The sequence below is a fragment of the Hippoglossus hippoglossus genome, chromosome 12 (assembly GCF_009819705.1).
Source record: "Hippoglossus hippoglossus isolate fHipHip1 chromosome 12, fHipHip1.pri, whole genome shotgun sequence".
In the NCBI taxonomy this organism is placed as follows: Eukaryota; Metazoa; Chordata; class Actinopteri; order Pleuronectiformes; family Pleuronectidae; genus Hippoglossus; species Hippoglossus hippoglossus.
This window is the reverse complement of record NC_047162.1, coordinates 19,967,300-19,989,310: the sequence shown is the minus strand read 5'-3', so window position 1 is coordinate 19,989,310 and position 22,011 is coordinate 19,967,300. Positions and strand designations below refer to the sequence as shown.

General features: G+C 45.9%; 1 protein-coding gene across 3 annotated transcripts; it reads right to left on the bottom strand.

Annotated features, from left to right (window-relative positions):
• Positions 1-2,118: 2,118 nt before the first annotated feature.
• Positions 2,119-21,516, bottom strand: myo5b (myosin VB). 3 transcript variants are annotated; one of them, XM_034601491.1, is made up of 39 exons: positions 19,410-19,976; positions 16,875-16,985; positions 16,516-16,687; positions 16,149-16,293; positions 15,872-16,028; positions 15,657-15,800; positions 15,498-15,579; positions 14,876-14,983; positions 14,632-14,741; positions 14,288-14,553; positions 13,791-13,872; positions 13,567-13,707; positions 13,351-13,473; positions 13,129-13,212; positions 12,900-13,034; positions 12,729-12,826; positions 11,903-11,989; positions 11,170-11,281; positions 10,823-11,034; positions 10,454-10,610; positions 10,090-10,329; positions 9,758-9,994; positions 9,564-9,657; positions 9,132-9,277; positions 8,559-8,678; positions 8,199-8,333; positions 8,050-8,115; positions 7,697-7,936; positions 7,205-7,368; positions 5,768-5,966; positions 5,590-5,683; positions 5,360-5,503; positions 5,019-5,170; positions 4,846-4,935; positions 4,594-4,744; positions 4,090-4,378; positions 3,804-3,978; positions 3,642-3,722; positions 2,119-3,098 (listed from the first exon to the last, which is right to left on the bottom strand). In XM_034601491.1, the coding sequence occupies exons 1-39, from the start codon at positions 19,434-19,436 to the stop codon at positions 2,946-2,948; spliced, it is 5,523 nt and encodes a 1,840-aa protein (XP_034457382.1). In that variant the 5' UTR covers positions 19,437-19,976; the 3' UTR covers positions 2,119-2,945. The 3 variants fall into 3 exon arrangements, with proteins under 3 accessions (XP_034457382.1, XP_034457381.1, XP_034457383.1); XM_034601490.1 differs by lacking the exon at positions 19,410-19,976 and adding an exon at positions 21,382-21,516 and having other exon boundaries at positions 2,207-3,098; XM_034601492.1 differs by lacking the exon at positions 19,410-19,976 and adding an exon at positions 21,382-21,411 and having other exon boundaries at positions 2,207-3,098; positions 7,205-7,365.
• Positions 21,517-22,011: the final 495 nt, after the last annotated feature.

The window sequence follows — 22,011 nt, the reverse complement described above, 5'->3', positions numbered from 1 at the left end:
GGAGCAGCTTCAGATCAGCTCCTGGTTCATCCTCTGAAAACAGGAGGAGCAGCTTCAGGTCACTTCCTGGTTCATCCTCTGAAAACAGGAGGAGCAGCTTCAGATCAGCTCCTGGTTCATCCTCTGAAAACAGGAGGAGCAGCTTCAGGTCAGCTCCTGGTTCATCCTCTGAAAACAGGAGGAGCAGCTTCAGATCACTTCCTGGTTCATCCTCTGAAAACAGGACGAGCAGCTTCAGGTCACTTCCTGGTTCATCCTCTGAAAACAGGACGAGCAGCTTCAGGTCACTTCCTGGTTCATCCTCTGAAAACAGGAGGAGCAGCTTCAGGTCACTTCCTGGTTCATCCTCTGAAAACAGGAGGAGCAGCTTCAGATCAGCTCCTGGTTCATCCTCTGAAAACAGGACGAGCAGCTTCAGGTCACTTCCTGGTTCATCCTCTGAAAACAGGAGGAGCAGCTTCAGATCAGCTCCTGGTTCATCCTCTGAAAACAGGAGGAGCAGCTTCAGGTCACTTCCTGGTTCATCCTCTGAAAACAGGAGGAGCAGCTTCAGGTCACTTCCTGGTTCATCCTCTGAAAACAGGACGAGCAGCTTCAGGTCACTTCCTGGTTCATCCTCTGAAAACAGGAGGAGCAGCTTCAGGTCAGCTCCTGGTTCATCCTCTGAAAACAGGAGGAGCAGCTTTCATAACAGCTCCCCAAAAAGAAGCCAAATCTTGATCATGATTGCCCCCTGGTGGCTGGCTGCAGTACAGCTCATAAACCCTGCCTCCTCCATGTTAGCAGATGGGACATCGACCAAACAAAGTAAAAATCTAAGTACATGCGCGTCTACAGCAGGGAGTCTGACACGCCTCCTAACAGGCCGACATGTCCTCCACACGTTGGAAGCGGTTGACCAATCACAACAGAGTGGACCAGCTGTCCAATCAGAGCAGAGTGGGCTTTCTTAAAGAGACAGGAGCTAAAATCATGTATTTGAGACAGAGGCTGAAAAAAGAGGACAGTGTGATTAGGGGAGTGTTCACAGTGTGTGTGTGTGTGTGTGTGTGTGTGTGTGTATCTGTCAGTGACATGTGTGCAAAATTCCTGAAATCATCAGTGTCACCTGAGTGACAGGTAAACCACGGAGCCACTCACAAACATCTGGAACAACTGACACACTGACACACACACACACAGCTGCTGTGGGAAACAACTCTGCACTAGGTTCACACAGCTGCAGGGTGTGTGTCTGTGTGTGTCTGTGTGTGTGTGTGTGTGAGAGAGAGAGAGAGAGAGAGAGAGAGAGAGAGAGAGAGAGAGAGAGAGGGAGAGAGAGAGAATTCAATCAAGTTAATGTTTATACATCAACAGAAATAAAATAATTAAAATAAGTAATTCTTAATGTTCACTCATGTAACCATAATAGCACTCATAAAACCATAATTGTTTAGATTCTTTAGGGTTAGGTCTATGATGTTAAATATATAATATACATCATCTTTCAGTGTTAAAATATTTGATTATTATTGACTATTGTCATGAAATTTTATAGTTCTTGAAAACCAAACATTTTATTCATCGACAAGATGCTGACATCAAACACAATTGAAATGTTTCTGCTGATTTTAATCCTGTGAAAAATACATTTCTGATTATTAAACATCAATTTTTTACATTTTCCACCATTCATTAACTTCATCCTTACGTCAATTCTTAAACAAGCTTTACTCAGAATTAATTAACAAACGTTTTCTTCTTCAACAGTTTAGTGTAAAAGACAATCAGACGTATTGATCAGCGATAATGGCACGGCAGACAAGCGCAGTCTTTTCTCAGACAGCAGGGGGCAGCACATTACATCGGTGTTTCCTCTACTTTAGTGATAAATTAGCGTCACCACAAATATCTAAATATCTTCGTATAAATCACAGAGAGACAGAAACGTTAAATGAGCAGAGAGAAGACAAAACGTCAGTAAAATTATTTTCCACAAAAATAAAAAAATAAAATCAACAGAACAGAAAACAATATTAAAATAAAATGGAAGACTGGATTCATCTGTGAACAAATAGCTGAACACGACCTGAGCATCGAGGTGAAGGTTAAAACTGATCTGATCACTGGGAAGAGAAAAAGAAAAAGAAAAGAATCTGATTGATTTTAATTTCCATTTTTAAAAACTTAGAAAAAAAAATTAGAAACACGTCAGAACTTCACTCGTTTCATGATCCACTGATAAGAACTTCACTTATATTACTTCTTTACATATTAACTTATATAAAGTTTATAACATCACCTGAGGAAATTGTTGCACATTTAAACTTGTCGTCTTTGTGATATTTTAGTGAAAGATTTCGTTCTGTCTCTTTTTCTTCTGTCAGTTCAGCACATTTACTCAGTAAAACGTGTTCGGATCTATTACATCACGTTTATAACACGTTTATAAGTTTTCTAAAAGACGACAGAAGCTGAAAAGTCACTGATGGTGAATCTGCCAAAGTTAAAGGCACAAGAAACGATTATATTAAATCTAAAGAATCAGATCACATGAGGAGGAAGAACTTCAGGAACGTGAATAATTCTAGAAGCTGAGACGACGTGAAGATAAATGTTACTGATGTTTATTCAGAGCCATCAGTGAAGGAGATTTTTATTTGTGGATCCTGAAATATCATTTCTCCAACCTCTGACCTTCCTTATCCTCCAGGACACTTCCTGTTCCTGACGCTCGTCCGGAGACGACACATGGAGACAAGCAGCAGCTCCGATGCTCTCTGCTGGAGGACAGACGTCAGATCTGACAGGTGCTGAGTTAATAAAGGAGGTTTTTACTGTTCAACGTCAAACAGGAAGTCAGAAGTGACCCAATGAATCCATCACAGGTCGACAGACGCAGCAAGAAACGTGTCTGTGCGTCCGTGGAGTGGCGTGGTCAGTCCGTCCTGGAAGTCTCTGTCACTTCAGACTCTGACGAGGAAGTCGAGGCCGAGCGAGGCAGGGATGTGCAGCGTCTCCAGGCTGAGAGCGGAGGGCGTGTACGGGAAGAGGACGGGGAAGGTGTGTTTGGTGTCGATCAGGAGCTGAGGAGGATCGTTTCTCACCTGAAGACGAGTCTGGACACATAAAGACACAGGAGACAGTAAACACATCGTCTGTCCTGACATCTGAAAATAATCTTATATCTTATCAGAGTCACGTGTTTAACACTGAGTCAACGATTTATTTTGATACCTTTATGAACGACACATGTAGAGCTTCAGAATATATGTATATAAATATATAAATGATTCAAACTGACACTGAGGAGAAATAACTGGACCGAATCTTTACATGTGTCCAGCTGGTGAATTCACCTCATTACATCACGCTTACAATGCACGAGTGCACATCTACGACACTGTCGTCACATCAGCAGGACAGAATTTCTTTTATTTCGATGACTGATTTGACTTTGATCAGAAGAACCGATCCCTGGACTGATCAGGACGTGTCAGAGAGCAGGAGGAACAGAGACCTGGGTTTAGGGGACAGAGGCTCACATGCACGGTGCGTCAACCTGTTTCCAAAGGATGGAAACAGCTCTGTTCATTAACTGACCCATAACGCAACAATGCGATAGCCTGCGTTGAAGGAGCAGCTCGGACTCGGACTCTCACCTGAATGTCTCTGATGAACGACACCGTGACTCGTTCCTCAAACTCGTTCAGTGGCGTGTAGAGGTTCAGGACTTTCACAATCTGCAGGAGACAGAACCTCACGTCAGCATCGTCTCATATCATGACGCAGTGACAAGTGATGTGTGTGTCATGTGACCAGACCTGCTGCGTGGTGAGGGCAATGCAGAGCGAGCAGATGGCCTCGGCGTCCTGAGACGTCTTCTTCTTCACCTGCAGCAGCTGAGCGGCCTGAATGACCGGCTCCAGAATCGCTGCAGCTTTACTCTGATACAAGTTATTTCCCCTGAGCCACTCCTCCAACTGACTGGTGTTGTATCTGGAGACGCAGGGATACAAAGATACAAAGACACAGAGACAAAGAGTCAATCACTCAAACCGTGTGGAATCAGGTCCAATCAGAAGCTGTTGTTGTCCAGGCTGACGGTACCTGAGCTGCATGCCCGTGCTCCAGGAGCAGACGTCTTTGCGTAGCAGCAGGTTGTTGAGCGTGACAGCGTTGATGCAGTGGAACAGCTGTCGGACCACCTGACCCACGATCTCGGGGTCCAGACCGTGGTCCCTCATGATACTGTGAAATTGTCCCAGCTGCCTGATTAGGGCCTCCAGAGTGTAGCTGCTGGGGCCGTCAGTGTCCATGCTGGACGAACGGTTCCTGTAGCCCATCGGCTTCACGCCCGCCAGGCTGGGGATGCTCTCGCTCTCCAACATGGCGGACACTGGGGACAGCAGACACAGGGAGAGAGACGGACCCGGTTCATTAAATGTCCTGCAGACAAAACAAGCTACAAACTGTGTCTGTGCAACAAGTTATCACCAGTACACCAGTTGTACACGTCTGAGGTCACAGGCCTCACACCGGTGGACGTCATGAACGGAGACGTCAGGTGTTTCAGTGTCGCAGATAGAATAAGTGAACAGTTGTTAAACTCACCGATCATTGGCTGTATGATGCCTTCTGCCACTTTGATGAGCTGCTGGTAGATCTGGATGGAGAGGTCGCTCAGCACCTGTCTGTACTCCGCCAGGTCAAAGTTCTTCAGACAGTGTTCGTTCTGTTTGGGCGAGTTCTGCGTCATGAAGACCTGGAGGAGGAACGACACAATAATGTGAAATAACTGACGTCAGCTGACGAATCACTGCGTCCTACAGCTACGTGTACAGAGGCGTGAGGCGCGTGTCAGACCTCGTCACCGCTGTACTGCTTCAGGCAGTGAAGCAGACGACTGGTGTTGGCCAGCCAGAAGGACGTCGTCTCAAAGTCATCGCTGTTTTTCTACAAACAAAAGAAAATACTTTAAATATATAAAAACCAAAGAACACGCAGGTTAGAGAGAAGTGTGGAGGACCGACTCGCACCTTGAGGACCTTCTTGACGGAGTTGATGGTGGAGGTGAGCAGAGACTCCACCTTCTCGTCGTCGTTGATGTAGTCGGCGTGGCGGATGCACATGAAGAGGATGTACGCCGGCAGGCAGGGGACGGTCGCTGACACCGTGTTGGGCTTCATGTCTAAAACCATGACAAAGTTTCTTCACTTCATGCAAACAAATGGCAAGAAATTGTGAATTTCGAGGCGACTGACACGATTTTGTGAATAATTCCTGTCTAATGTTGGATGTTTGATGCAGACCACAGAGGGTTTGATGGTTCCACTGAGCCTGATGCTGCCACAACCTCTAACCAGCTTCATTAATATACCTGTGATCAGAGTCTTGGCCAGCAGAGCTTCATCCTCCTTGTAGTACTCCAACATCCCCTCAAAGTCCTTCTCCTTCCTCTGGACGGTCACCTGACGACTCAGTTCAGGTCTGGATCTGCTGCTCAGAGCTGCAGCCTGAGACGCTGTGACAGAGACAGAGACAGAGACGTGAGACATGAATCTCAATCAGAGTCAAATGATCAGCTGCATGTCCGTCTTCTCCTCTCACCCTCCAACTCCTGGACTTTCTTCATGTAGATCCTCAGCTGCTTCTTCAGTTTCCTCTCGTTCTTCTCCAGTTTCTCCACCAGCTCCTTGAGGTCCTGCAGGAAACAGGAAACACAGAAATTAGACATGAGAAAACCCAAAACGTTTCAGTCCCTCCGTGTTGTGATTGGTTTCCTCACCAGGTTGTCGTTGGTGAGTCGTGTGATCTCCTGCTGGACGCTGTAATCCACCTGGGCCTCAGGGGACAGGGACATGGTGTAGTTGAGGATCTCCTGCTTCTTCTCGATGTCGGCTTTCAGCAGCTCGATCTGAGTGTGAAGAGCCTCCAGTTCGTCTTTGTGCTGCCTGGACTGAGTCTGCAGCTGAGCCTCCAACAGCCTGGAGGGACCAGGAGGACAAGGAGGAGCAGGAGGATGTCAACGTGTGAACATTAGATGTTGAGACATGAGTATTTTGTCTTAAGGTGCTTTTTTAAGGTGGTATTCCTGATTTAAGGAGGTATTATGGTGCAGACACAGCACAGGTACCTTCACCTGCCTGACTCCCACAAAACACACAAACAAACAGTTTTCTATAAGTAACGTCCTAAGAGAACATGTTTCACATAAACAGTTTGTGTTTGACACCTCGTGCACCGTGTGTCCGTCCTGCGTGATGGCAGAGTCAGAGTGTAAAGACTCAAAGACTCAAAGACTCAGCTCAGTCACAGTTTGGAAAAAGAAGAAGATAAAAAAGTGAGAAGACAGAAACCTGGCAACTTGTTTGAGGCCTTGATAAGCCAAACCCAGCTCTCCATCTTCATTCAGATAACACCAGTCCTGCTGGATACTGGTGTCCACCAGGCAGAGAGACAAAGAGACAGAGAACCAGAGAGACAGAGAGACAAAGAGACAGAGAACCAGAGAGACAGAGAGACAAAGAGACAAAGAGACAGAGAACCAGAGAGACACAGAGACAAAGAGACAAAGAGACAGAGACAAAGACACAAAGAGACAGAGACAAAGACACAGAGACACAGAGAGACAAAGACACAGAGACAAAGAGAGAGAGAACCAGAGAGAGACATAGACACAGAGACACGTAGAGACAAAGAGACAGAGACAAAGAGACAGAGACAAAGAGACAGAGACAAAGAGACATAGACACAAAGAGACAGAGACAAATGGAAGAAGATGAAACAACAGATTGTGAGAAACAATGTAGAAAACAGTATAAATGAAAAACACAAAATAGAAAATGTATCATCTGAATAAATCAAATTATTATAATAATAATAATAATAATAATAATAATAATAATAATAATAGAGGTGAGTACAGTTGCTACTGACATCGGGACGACCTGGAGAGACGAGGCAGCTGCTCAACCTACCTAGCATGGCACGTTAGCGCATAAGCCCAACGGGGAACTGTGATTGGTTGTTGTTATGAAAATTGCGCTAGTGCCAAGCATCAGGCCCGCCCACCGCCATAAAACAAGATGCACGTGAGTGAGCTGCGTTACTGAGTCGACCTGCAGCTGTGGTGTCAACATCACAGGTCAGAGGACGACAGGACACGAACACTGATGGACAGGTGAGTCCTGCCGAGCGGGAAAACCGTGATGATGTCACTGACCTTTTAGACTCAGTCAGTCCTTGATACGCCTTGAGGGCCTCTTCCTTGTCCTCGGGAACCTCAGTAACCTCAGTAACCTCTGGAACCTCAGTAACCTCTGGAACCTCAGTAACCTCTGGAACCTCTGGAGCCTCTGGAGCCTCTGGAGCATTATTACTTTGCTGCTGAAACACAGGAAACACAGAGTTACTGAAAACATCAACTGAGCCAAGTCCTGTAATCTGTAACTAGACTATGGTGTCCCACAGGGCTCATGGCTAGAGACGCTTCTCTTTACTCTGTATTCAGGATCTTTTTCTGGAAATGGAATTAGAATAGATTGTAAAATAAGTTTTAAGACCTGAAGTCAACACAAAGTCACAGTTTTACGCAGACGATTCTGTAGTTTTGAACTGTTTTGATCATTAAAACATTTTCAACTCTGGAGGTGACGTTTTCCTCTGTGACAGTTTTGTTTGAGGTTCGTATCAACAAATTTCTTGTCAAACTCACAACTTGTTGGTTCTTCTCCTGGAGCTGAGCGTTTTTGACGATCTGAGTCCTGAGGATGAGCATCTCCTCTTTGCGGGCGTCCAGCTCCTCATTGGCTGATTTGAGCTGACTCAGCAGCAGGTTGTAGCCGTCCTGCAGCTCATTGGACGAGTTGTTTTGAGCTGCTCGCTCAGCGATGGACTTCCTCAGGTCGTTGAGGTTGTTCTTCAGTTTCTTGTTCTCTGACTCCAGCTCCTCTCTCTGCAGAGACAGATTATATCATCCAGATTATTTAAACTCACATGTTTAGAAATATAAAACCACTGATTCAACAATGGAACGTTCTGTTATCTTGAATCTGTTCAGTTTCGTACCTTCAGGTTATTGTAGGCCAGATCTGCAATTTCCAGCTCAGACGTGGGACTCCTCGGCTCAGAGCTCTACGACAGAAACAAATCAAATCTGTCAGTGAAACGTCCTCGGACTATCAGACGATTCATTAACCTTTGATTCGAGTCGTCACCCTGTGCTTGGCGAGCTCCTCCATCTTGTCCACACTGGTCTGCAGCCTCTTCCTCTCCTGCTCCAGCTCTCGCACTCGTTTCTGCAGCTTCATGAACAGACTGATGTCCATCGCAGCTTTCTCCACGCCCATCTCCTGAAAACCAACCAGCAGATCCACACGTTCACTGTCTGATCCAATCATCTTCCTTTATGTTTCATATCTACACGTCCGTCCGCTCTTACCACAAACAGTTTATCAAATTTTGGAAAGTAACGTGAAAGACTTGACGTCTTTGAATCTGAAAAGATGAATTCTCTTCTCTTCCTGGTCAGATGGTTTAAATGTGAACGTTGTGTTTTGACTTCCTCACAGCCTCACCTCCACCAGCTGGACAGAGTCCTCTGTGTCGCCGACCTCCGACGTGGACACTGACGGGTAGTTCGAGTCCGACTCCAGGCTGCTCTGGTTGGATGGGTTCCTCATGTGGCCGGGCTGGAACTGGAGGAGGATGGGAGAGTGAAGCAGATTTTTAAATCCTGGCTGTAAGTGTCAGTAAACATCTTTATAGTAAAATAACTTCCGTGACCCACTGATGACATCTGCCTGCAGGGGGCGATGGTGGCTCCCACCTCCTGAAGCTACGTTACAAAGTTGGAGTAGTGACAGTGACCTCGGTAAATATGACACTATGAATCATGTTTGTTCTAACGTAGCTGCTGTCCAGCTGACTCAGGGCTGCGATGACCTTTAACCACAAAAATCAAATAAGTTTGAACCCTAACCCCAAAGTTGAAGAAATCCCCTCAAGTTGTTCTTGAGATATCGTCTTCACAAAGAATGAGACAGACAGAAACCCTGAAAACATAACACCTCCGGCCACTAGGTGTCGACGGCGCGGAGACGTGGACCGGAGCGGCAGTAGCTCCGCCCTAAAGCCAGGTGAGCGCTCACCTTGGTGAGAGACAGCTCCTCCTTCAGGTTTTCATATTTCTGCTCCACTCTGGAAATCTCTTTGAGGAGGTTCTGGTATCTCTGCCTCTCTGCGTCCAGCTCTTTCTGAAGAGACACTTCTGTCTGAGACACACTGCTGTCCATGTCTGGAACACACACACACACACACACACACACACACACACACACACACACACACACACACACACACACACACACACACACACACACACAGACACACACACAGTATCAGTGACACAGTTCCACCTCCTGTCATCAGCTTCAGTGTTCAGACTTCACCACTTTATTGACATCTAGTGGTGAAGTAGCACATTACATCAAGCTGACTCCAGAGACCTGTGGTTTACAGTTAACAGTGTGGAGATGAAACCAGCAGGGGGCAGCAGCAGCACGGAGGAGGTAAAGTCTCACCTTGGGAGTTCTTCGTCTGCTGAAGGATCTTCTGGTTCATTTCTTCTTTCTCACTCTTCAGCAGAGAGTTTTCTTTCTCCAGCTCCTCCACCCTCTGAGGTCATGGAGGTGAAAGGACGTAACTTACATCATCAGTTACATCATCACAGGAAGTGACTCGAACACGTCAATGATTGGACAGACTTCACACTCACCTGTTCCAGGCTCATCTTCTCGCTGCCGTGCTCCTCCTCCAGTCTCTTCCTGAGAGCGTGCGCCTCCTGCAGCTCCGCCTTCAGCCTCTCCAGCTCGTCCTGCAGGGACGTCAGCTGACCTCCTTCGCCGCGCTGACCCCGGACCTGCTCCAGCTCCTTCCGCAGTTTGTTCACCTCCGAGCCCATACTGACGTTCACAGTCTGCAGCTGCACGTTCTGAGTTTTTAATTCTTTAGACTGAAACAGGAAAAGATTAAGTATGAGTCTGAGCAGCAGTGACAGTAGAGCGACGGTCGTGTCCCTGGTTCGACATGTTGAGTGTGGAGCTATACCTGGTCGTCCATTTTCCTCTGCAGCTGGACGATCTTGTTCTCCATCCCTGTGTTGAGATTCTTCAGATGTTGCGCTGATCGAGCTTCGATCTTCCGCTCTTTGAGTAGTTTTTTGGCTTGCGTGCGTCTGAACGCACACTGGATGATGATGGCAGCGTTCCGTGCACGTTTGAACTTCTTCCTCTGCAACCAGCCACGGACGCTCTTCTGGATGATCATGGCCTTGTGATGCAGGAGGAACTGAGGAGGAGACACGTGACGTGAGAGGAGGGCGTGCAGAGATCAGAACTACAGAGTCCTCATCACATCTCACCATCAGTCACAAACACAGTGCAGACCTCAACGACACCAAATGTGTTCTTACCTCCCAGTAAATCCTGCGTGTGAACATCCCTTTAGCGTAGGCCTGGATGGTGACGACCGCCTTCCTCACCCTCAGATACGCCCGTCGATCTCTCACCATCCGATACTGTTTCTGACAGACGAGTGCTGCTCGAGTCAGACGCAGGTACTCGGCGTACCTGAGGAGAAACAACGACAGGAAGATGAGACGCAAACAAAGTGAAAAACCACCTGGTTCATGTTCAATCACAGAGATTTTACAATAAATTATCTCACATCAAAAACATTTTCTTTGTTCTATAAGATGTTGAATGGAAACTATAACCTATAACCTAAAACTATAGAGTTTGTAACCGACGCAGTGGCGGTTATCGTCCTGCAGGACACTGACCTGCGGGCCAGGTAACCTCGGCCATATCTCTGCAGAGTGATGGCAGTCTTGCGGATCTTTCGGTATCGGACTCTCTGCAGCCAGCCTCGAACCGTCTTCTGGATCTTGATGCACGCCGCTCGGAACTTATCAGCGCGGAGCTTCTCCAGGTACGCCACCTGGCCCGCCCGGAAGAAGATCTTCGTCTTTCCAAACTGGAACATGTCTGGCTCCTGAGACACGAGGAAAACAGACCATTCATCTGATCACTGATCTGATCCCTGATCTGATCCCTGATCTGATCCCCGATCTGATACCTGATCTGATCCCTGACCCCCTGACGTGTATTAAACGTGTTGCGCTCTGACCTTGATCACCGTCCCCAGCAGGTTTTTACAGACAAGCTTCTTATCAGATGACGTCATGTCAGATTTCTTCATCAACACTCGATACCTGCTGAAGAAATCAGGATACGTCCACCTGCCAACAGGAAGTCACACACACGGTCATCTCTTCAAAATAAACTGATAACTGCTTCCATCAGTGTCACATGTTGTAAATAAACCTGAGGATTTCTGATGTGACGTAAACAATATAAAATATGTATAAAAGAACATGTTTAATATTCCATATGTGTGTAAATAGACAGATGAAAAACACCAAAACTGAATTATTCTCCCTTAACCACGTGAAGAAATATTTTAAAGTTAAATTATGTGAATGAATCCTAAATATTTCTGATGGTTCATAATCAAATCTTAAACAACTAAATAAAATCATGTTTAATGATGATAATAATGTATTTTAATATATTTAAACCAGTGTTGATGGCTTATAAAGTAAAACTTCAGATTTAGAATCTTTGACATTTGAGTCTCAAATAATATTGATGGGAAACTGTATCCAAACATGTTTTAGTTATGTAACTTGTTGTTTCTCATGGTGTCACTCAGGAACTCAGATTATTAGATTTCACACTGACTCGCTGAGAGGAGAACGACAACAACAACAACAACAACAACAACAACAACAACAACAAGATGTCGCTGCTCCTGAAGCAGAAACACAGACCTGAGATCAGTCTGTACAGCGTGGACTCACCTGGACGGGTATCCGGCCGCACTGATCCGGATCGTCTCCAGAACGCCACAAGCTCGGAGCTGCTGCACCGCTCTACTCGAGTCGAACCTGCAGCGACAAACAGGAAACACATTCAAATCACCTGTGAACCAAAGTTAACGTTTGGTTTGTAAGTGAAGTCCAACCTCCTCTTCTTTGTTTGCTGCATCGCCCACCCACACACACACACACACACACACCCACACACACACACACACACACACACAACACAGACAGACGGCAGCAGGACGAGTGAGGAGACGTTGAAGTGAACCTGAGTCTGGAACATGTGACTCTTCATCTAATTAACGTGACGGAGACGTCAGGAGGTCGAGACCGAACAAAGCAGCGTTTATCTGAAACAGGCTGAAAACATCCAGCGAGTCAGAAACAACCACGAGCTGCAGCTCTGTGTCCGTCACTCATCAATACTTATCAATTATCATTTTACTATTATACATTTATTATTTACTTATTATATATTTCATCATTACACATTAGGTGTTTGTTTTTTGTTTTTCTTTGTCGTACGTGTAAGTGTTCGTGTTTCTGATCAGTTTTGTTCTAATTAGTTATTTGATGATATAAAAACGGGCAGAGACGTCATGATTGACAGCCGAGACTGACTCCTGATTGGTCAAGTGCATCACCACAAGCGTTCGTATCCGGAAAATTTGAGCTTCATTTCTGGAGGAAGTGGACATGTGGCTTCCATCTTTATTTACAGTCTGTGGTTGAAAGTACATGTCTGTCCTGAACCCTTCAGTCATTAACCTTTGGCCTCAGAGGAAATAAATGGTGGACTCACGAGAACGGCTCTTTGAAGTCGTTGGGTTTGATGCAGCGGACGTAGTGAGGCGTCGTGGCGTTCAGAGTCTCCATGAGGAGATGCAGAGAGCTGCGGAACTGGATCAAACACAAAAACATGAGTAACAGCGACGAGACGTCATCACGAACGGTCCTGCAGCGCTCAGCTCACCTGGTGTCCCACTGTCTTCCTGTGCTCCTTGTTGGGCGCTCGCGGAGTCGACTTGGCTGCGCGGACGTTCACCCTGGAGTTCTTTGAGGGGGGGGCATCGTCTTTCTCGTGAAACAGATCTGCTACGAGCTGAAGCTGCGAGAAGAGGCAGCGACAACATTTTATAAAGATTGAAGGCAGAAGTCAGATTTCATTTAAATCACCTTTATTTAGACTTTTCTGACTTTACCTGACTGGCCTTCAGGATGTTGATCTGCTCCTCGTACACGGTGTCTCGGTTCTTCTCCAGAAAACCTTCACACTGATACTCCACCTGTCCAAACAGGAAATGACATCATCAGCTCATCTGTCATCTCGTGTTTTCTCGTCAACGCGTTGAATTCTTTTCTCATTGAACGGATTCTTTGTGTTTTTTTGTGTTTGGGGGGGGGGGGGGGCGTCCTGAGCTCACCTTGTCAGCGAAGTGTATGATGATGAAGGACGTGTTGGACATACGAGGTTTCTGAAATTGAGCTTTGCTTGTGTGATGTTGGTAGAGCTTCTGAGCCCAGTTCACGTCGGTTCCCTTCGGAACCTGAAACGTGACAACGAGCAGAAGATAAAACAACGTTCGTTAAGGAGGTAGAGGAGGAGGAAGAGGAGGTGGGGGGGAACAAAGTCATCCTACCCTACACTCCTCGTCCAGCAGGTCCAGGATGCCGAGTCGAGCCTCGATCAGGTCGATACACGGCTGATTATCATAGAAATCGATCAGAGTCCAGGGAATCTGCTCCTTCATGTACTCCTCCTGCTCCAGTTTAAACACATGCTGCAGAAACACAAACACAACACAAACACAATCAGCTCCATCAGCTGCAGGGAGGAGAGGAGGAGAAGAAGAAGAAAACTCACAGAGTTAAACTGCTGCTGAAGCTTCTCGTTGGCGTAGTTGATGCAGAACTGTTCAAAACTGTTGATCTCAAACGTCTCGAACCTGCAGAAAGTCACAGACAGTTTAGTTCAAACAAAAACCTCGACCTTCGACCTACGACATTTATTGAACATCTCATTTTCTATTAGTTTGGTCCATGTCCCATCTGCTGACATGGAGGAGGTGTTTAGGATCTATCCTGCAGCCAGACACCAGGGGGAGATCAAGAAGCTTTGGCTTGACATTTGGGAGCTGTCATGTCGTCCATCTTTATTTACAATCTATGATTTCTACAGAACCTGATAATGAATCAGTTGGACTGTGGGAGGGGCCACAGGGGATCATGTTTACGATATGCTCCCCTCCGGTTGTTAGAGAAACAAAGTCGAACAGAACACCAGTGACCAAACACTGGTGTTCTCTAAGGTTAAGAAACTGTCATTCTAGAAACCAGAGTATTATGGTCTGTCCTTCTTACCCGTAGATGTCCAGGACGCCAATGAAGGAGTGCTGTTTGGACGACGTGTGCAGAGACCTGTTGATGTGTTCCACGATCCAGTCAAACATGCGGGCGTAGATGTGTTTGGCGAGGGCGTCACGGGCGTTGGCGGCCTGCTTGCTGGACATGTTCTTCACGTACGTCTCTGAGGTCGTAGCCAACTTCCTGTGACAGAGCCAATGCTCCATCTGCTTCAGCTCCACCCCCAGCAGCCGGCAGAAGTGCATCAGGTGGGCGTCGTCCTTCTGTAACACACAACGCTTCCTGTTAGAGGCAACAACCGCCAAACGTGTGTGAGTTGTCTACATGGGGGAGGGGCTTACCAAGACACGACACGACTCTCCGTCTCTCTCTGAGCAGATCTCTACGTTCCCCAGATGAAGGATGGACGCCATTATTCTGAAAATGTTGCCCTGACTACTGTCCTTCACACCTGCAAAAACACACACACACACAGATGTTGAACAGATGTTTGACTCTATCATCACATGTCTCACGTCCACATTCAGACCACAGAACTGATGGGGATGAAGATGGAGGATGATGAAGCTCAGGGTCGGATCTCACCCAGCAGCGTGAACGCCTCTCTGGTCTTTTTTAAGTCCTCAGCGTCGTTCACTCCCTCGATGAAGATGTTCTCCCCTAACGACGTGTAGGTGAAGTCTTCTGCACTGGCTGCAAGAGACAGAACACGTCGAGGTTTCACTGAGACGAAGGCGAATGGTCGTTAGAGCGAAAGACCGGACGTCAGGTCAGAAGAGGAAGTGAGATACGTTCACACCATCTGTCAAGCCAGCGTTTTGTCCAGCGCCATCTTGGATTTTTTTAAACTAGAAGTAACTATGTCTGAAGGACCGGGGGCGGAGCCAGACTGAGAGCTCGAGGACACTGCACGCCCACCTGCACCCATTGGATGTTACTAGCTGTCAATCACACTGTGGTATCCCCCCCAACACATCCGGTGCTTTATGGTCTGTTTGACTCGAAATGATCATAATTCACTAAATGAACATCAGCTGTTTGAAGAAGACTTGAAACTAGAGACTGAGACATAAACTCCTTAATGTTTACTGACGTTATAAAGTGAGAAGTTGTGTCGTGTTCTCATAGACTTCTACAGAAACATCCAGTGGAGTCGCCCCCTGCTGGTCATTACACAGAAGACAGGTTTGGTCGTGTGTGGACTTACTGAGGCTGAGGTCTTTAAACTCTGGTAAACTGGCAGAAGCGCAGAGCTGATAGAAGATGTGATAATTCCTCTCGTCCTCAGCCTGTAAAACATGTCGTACAGATAAATAACGAACAGGCTGAATCCAGAATCCTGTAAAACACGTCAGATCCAACTGACCTGGAAAACAACCCGAGACTTCTCCAGCAGGTACGTCCGCATGTTGGCTCCGATGATGTGGTACTGTCGACTGAAGCCGATCTGAATGTACTTTCCGAAGCGACTGCTGTTGTCGTTTCGGGTGGTTTTTGCGTTTCCAATGGCCTGAAGGGAACAGAAAAGACTTTTTAACATGGAGCCCCCCCCGAGGTTACATCATCCACATCATCACTCACCTCCATGATCGGACTGGAGGCCAAGACCTTCTCCTCCACGTTAGTGTCATTAGCTGAACCTCCCACTGTGGCAAAGAAACGCATGGCGTACTTTGCAGAAACCGTCTTTCCTGCTCCAGATTCTCCGCTCACGATGATGGACTGATTCCTCTCGTCTCTGCAGAGCCAACACAAACATTACATTTAACTACACAACAGCGACGAAACAGGGTGGAAAGTGTTACTGCTGCTGCTGAATCTGTTTATAATATGTAACAGCTTCAGCTTCAGATCTGACCTGGACATCTGTTTGTACGCTTCTTCAGCCACAGCAAATATATGTGGGTCCATGTCGCCCATGTTCTGTCCACTGTAGGCGTTAATGACCTCCTCTCCATAAATCTGCAGCTGCTCATACGGGTTAATGGCCACCAGAACAATCCCTGAGGAACACACACACACACACACACACACACACACACACACACACACACACACACACACACACACACACACACACACACACACACACACACACACACACACACACACACACACACACACACACACACACACACACACACAGAGCCTGAGCTTCATGCACTGTATGCGATTGTAATGATAGAGACAACTGATCGGAGATCGATGAGATCAATGAGACTGACCACAGTATGTGTAGATGTGGTTGGACTCCACGAATCGAACCCGGAGGTTGTGTAGCACCGCAGGTTCATGCAGGTAGCTGAGAGCCGTGAGGTCGTTCTCCCCGACCAGGATGTCGGGGTTACGGAGGAAGGGAAGAGGGTTGCTCTTTGGACCCACAGGATACTCCAGAGGCTGAGACAGAACCAGGCAAACCAATCGATCAACACACAATCAATATCTCATTGTGACGTCTCAGTCATCTCTTCCTCACAGGTGTCACACAGACGACTTCAGTGGGGATCTGTTTTCATTGTTTCCATGTGGAACGTTTCTTCCTGGATCAAACATTTAATAAATAACAGGTTGATGTGAATTTTACCGTTTCATCTTCACGTTTGAGGTGAAGAACAGATTCTCCTTCTTTGTAATCTCTGGTGATCTCTGCAGCCGTCCACACATCCTCAGGGTCCGGGATCCAAACCCGAGTGAACTGAAACACACGTCATCAGGTCGGATCAGGTTCTGATTCCAGAGTTCAGCTTCTTTACTCCACAGAACTCATAAAGCTCAGAGGTTAAAAACAAACATCACACAGCATCAGAACCTGTCACTTCTCTGGAGGACTCCACATGAAGAACCAGCGTTAAACTGGTTGTGGAACAAATAAAGATCTGAGATTCTAAATCTTTTTATCAATAACTCACAACTATCTGTAATGACAAACTGTACATTATTAAAATCATTTAAAGTCGACGTCTTTGTAAATAAATCCAGTGAAGTGTAAAAAAGAACAATTATCTTTATGTTCATTCATGTTCTGCGGCAGCCAATCAGAGAAGAGCTGAGTAACGGCATGACCTCAACACAGTGTGTTTATCTGGGACACGTCAGAAACCGACCAATCACTGCGCAGCATGAAGCCAGCATGTCGAGCAACTGTGTCAGACACACAAGTGGTAATGAGGTGTGTGTGTGTGTGTGTGTGTGTGTGTGTGTGTGTGTGTGTGTGTGTATATGTTCTCATGCCTACAGGAATGTTTGATGAGGGTCTGATGAGACAAACTGAAACTGGATCAGTTTCATGAAACTTAATCTGACGCCTCAAAGAAACAAATCACTGTTCACAGTTTGTGATTGATAAACTCTGTGATTGATAAACTCTGTGATTGATAAACTCTGTGATTGATAAACTCTGTGATTGATAAACTCTCTGATTGATAAACTCTGTGATTGATAAACTCTGTGATTGATACACTCTGTGATTGATAAACTCTGTGATCGATTACCAGCCTGTAGTTCAGTCTCTGAACAGACGAGGTCTCAGGTTTCACTGAGCAACATCAGCCTTCAGTTGGGTGTGACCAACAGGAAGTCAACACCTGTCACACCATCCTACATCCACCTGTTACATGAGTGATGGTGTTAGAACTGAGGAGGGTTACTGATGGGACCCCCCCCCCCCTAACAGTGTCTCCATCCCACCCACAGATGTGACATGTTCGAAATCCGTCTCCACCCAACAACAACCCGACTTCCACTTTATCTGATTAAAAGACAGATGGGGGCAAACTGACAACCCCTGAATCCCCCCCCCCCCCCCCCCCCCTCCTCCTCACTCTGTTCGTGTGGGACAATAAATATATCTTTTATTTATTATAAACTCCCAGCTGCTGTGAGGAGTGAGAGTGTGCAGGGTCTTAATAGACTAGAAATAATAGTTAGATTGATAATAAAGTAAAGCGCCGACAGACTGTGACTCAACACAAACCAGATGGAGCTGCAGGATTGCCCCCCCCTCCTCGGTCTGGATTATGTGTCTCAGCAGGTGAAGAGGATTTAAGTTCCTCATTAATGATGAGTCCTGCAGCCGCTTCACAGGAACTCTTCAATATTCTCCTCAAACAGTTTGAAGTGAGTCAGACAGGAGGACCCCTCCCCCACACGACAAAGATTCATTCATCCCTTTGTCTGAAACTAGTTTCAAACCAGAGCAGAACAAAAAACACAAGCTAACAACAAACTCTTTCATCTAATAATCTCATAGTCACTGTTTGTTTCATGAAGCCACTTTCATCATCTTCTAGAAGCACAAACATGTGAACGTTTCCCTCGGACAACACATTGATTCTCACTCTGCGTGAACTCTTTAAAGATCTAGAAGGTGACATATCTAGAAGAATCTCCAACACCTACAGCCAATCAGAGCGCAGGACAGGTTGAAGTCGGTGTAAAGAGGCAGAAACCTCTGGTATGTGTTGACGTCTTCGTCTTCTACGAGCACGGCTCCTCTTCTTCATCCTGACATATTTGTGTTCTTCCAGTTTCGACACGTGTTAGAAACGTCATCAACACGTCCACTCGCTCACTGGGAAGATTCCAGACATTGTCCTGCTGTTTCCTCACATGGACTCACTCTGACACTTTACAGGTTTTTCTGGGGGGGGGGGGGGAGCCTTCAGCTCAATCTGCTGAATAAAGTTTCTAAAGTACAACCTGTCGGCCGGAGGTGAATCAGCTGATCGCTGTTGTGTTTACGTTTTCTCATTTTGAAGTAAACAACCTGTAACCAGGAGCAACAACGTGTGAGAAGTCACCCAAAGATCCATCAGCTGTTAAACTGGAACTTAGAACAAATCACCTGAACTTTAACTTTGGAAACAACATTTACACTGAAGGCAGCTGGGGTCCGAAACACGTCATCACCTGCTACCCAGTGACGTCACCAGGTGAGTGACATAAAGTTTGAATTTACATGAAGTTTAGAACATGGGTTTGTTCTGACACACACACGCACAGACGCACAGACACACGCACAGACGCGCACACACACACACACACACACACACACACACACACACACACACACACACACACACACACACACACACACACACACACACACACACACACACACCTTTGTGTACAGCTCGTTCACAGACATCTTCCAGCTCGTGTTTCCTCCTGTTCGAACAAACTATGACGCTTCAGTTCCCATTAGAACATTGTCATCCCTTAGAATAAGTAGAATCCATTAAACTCCATTAGAACCAGTAGAACAGTTCAACTCCTTTAGAACCAGTGGAACAGTTCAACTCCTTTAGAACCAGTGGAACAGTTCAACTCCTTTAGAACCAGTAGAACAGTTCAACTCCTTTAGAACCTGTGGATTATTTAAACTCCATTAGAACCAGTAGAGCGGTGTTTCCTTCACTTCCTCCTGAAGCAGGTGAACAGCCCGCCTGTCCACGGCGGGGAGGGGGAGGGTTTCGGACACTTTGTTGGGTGGAGTTCGGCTCCGTGGGTTCGATTCTTCATGTGTTCTTCATGTGTTCTCCGCTTTTCTCCGGTTCTCCGGTTCTCCGGTTCTCAGGTGTTCCCCTGGTTCCTCTGGTTCCTCCGGGTCGTGCAGGTGAACCGCAGATGATCCACAGACACACCGCACTTCCTGACACACACCGCGCTCTCTGATTGGCTGTTTCCCTGGACTGCAGCCAGGTCTCTGCGGTGTACACGCGCGCGCGCGCGCGCGCACACACACACACACACACACACTAAGATCACTGAGGGTCGAAGTTTTATTCATATTTATACTTATTTGTATTTTGTTTTATTGTTTAAAATGTTATCAGCGTTCATGTATTGTTTTCTTTTCATCTGAGTATCTGTCACTTTTTTGTGTCAGATGTGTAAACAACAACACAACAACACAACAACATGTACACTTTTTGAATCTTTGAAAAAGATGTTGTCTGGACCAGGAGTTGTGAACAGACGGAGCAAGAAGAGCGTCACACACCTGTATGACGTCAGAGGTGAGACATTTGATGTCATACAGGTGTGATTTTGTTTGACAGTGACGACACTGCCTTCATGGACCTCGAGGTTACGACGTGCACGTGCTCTGTTGCTAGGCAATGACAACAGGGACACCCTCGTGCCCTCTGACCTTTCACTCGTCATCAAACACATCACAACTCAAAAAGCTTTCAGAAGTTTCAGAGGTCATAAACACCACCAGGGGGCAGCGATCAGGCCTCTGTCTCATCTCAGACTACAGGTGACTACATGTCCCGTTGCATCATGGGAAAAGTAGGAGACACCAAATAATGTCTCAAGTCACTATTTTTAGCACATTTAAAATCTTTAGTCAAAGTTGCAAATCACACTGTATAAAGTATAAAGTTACAGAAAATGGAAGTATTCAATTTATAAAAATGCAAAGCAGAGTATTTCAGTATATGTATAAATTATTTTACTTTTTACTCAGGTAAACCATTGAATGTAAGTTTATTGTCAGTATTTTACAGAGTGTTACTGATACTTTTACTTTTACCTCAGTTACCGAAGTAATCATTTGAATCAAAGAGACAAGTGTGTAATAGAGTGTATAACAGAGTAGTACTGACACGTTTACTTATGTTACTCAAGTAAACCTTTGAATGAAAGAAACTTGGGTGTATTAGAGTGTATTAAAGAGTAGCACTGATACTTTTACTCAAGTTGCTTAGGTAAACTCTTGAAGGTAAGAGTTTTACACATACTGGAGTATTTGACACAGTAGTACTGATACTTTTAGTTAAGTTACTTCGGTAAACTTTTGAATAAATAAGTTTTACTTGTATTTTACAGAGTCGTAAATGTGAAGAACTCTCCTCCACTTCAGAGCAAAGATCTTATCTGACATTACGTAAGTGAAACTTGCTGATGGTGTGAACATTAACAGACTTGTCTACTGTCAGAGCCACACGGGTGATACGGGTGATACAGGTGAAACAGGTGATACAGGTGAAACAGGTGTTAAAGGTGTTGAAGGTGATAAAGGTGTTAAAGCTGTTAAAGCTGTTAAAGCTGTTAAATCTGTTAAAGGTGATAAATGTGACCTTTACCTTGGAGTAAGGGTAATATTGCCCGGTCATCGTCAAGTCCTCACATAAAGTCCGAGTGTGTGAAGCAGCTCCGCAGCTTTAACAATCACCAGGAACAAACAAATCTCAGACCTGTCTCAACACAACTATTATTCTTACATCAGCTAATGGATCCACTCCCAAACCACACCTGCTGCAGGTATGAGCTGTTTACCTGCCGTCGGCCCGACTCCGCCCACAACACCCACTATCACACCAGATCACGAAATAACGAGCTGTCATATCGCACAGTCACAGTCGGTGATGGGCTGTGATTGGCACAGACATTAACAAACAATGACTAGCAAATGAAATCCAGAGACTGGCTGCATGCTTACTGTGTTCATGTTCCTCAGAGGATAAACCTCATTGACTCCTCATCAAACACCAGCAGCTCTGTTTCTCATTTATCTTGTGAATATTTGGTGAAGGGGAATCTGACTCTTCATCGAGCGCCATCATCAGGTCAACAGTTACGCTTTATGAGCTGATACCTGCAGAACTAATTCCCATCAGCCTCAGCCAGAGGTTCATTGAAATTCATCCTCTGAGGATCATGAACATATGCAGCATATCATGATTAACCCCCTCAGCATTAATATAAGTGTTATA

Bases quoted from the DNA above. Each gene is read 5' to 3' on its own strand.
- myo5b (XM_034601490.1), bottom strand. From the start codon at position 21,411: ATGACCGGGCAATATTACCCTTACTCCAAG. The intron at 16,688-16,874 runs GTAAAATTCACA...GTTCTGTCTCAG, and splicing joins TCAAACGTGAAGATGAAACG to CCTCTGGAGTATCCTGTGGG. The intron at 3,979-4,089 runs GTACCGTCAGCC...CTGCGTCTCCAG, and splicing joins AGCACGGGCATGCAGCTCAG to ATACAACACCAGTCAGTTGG.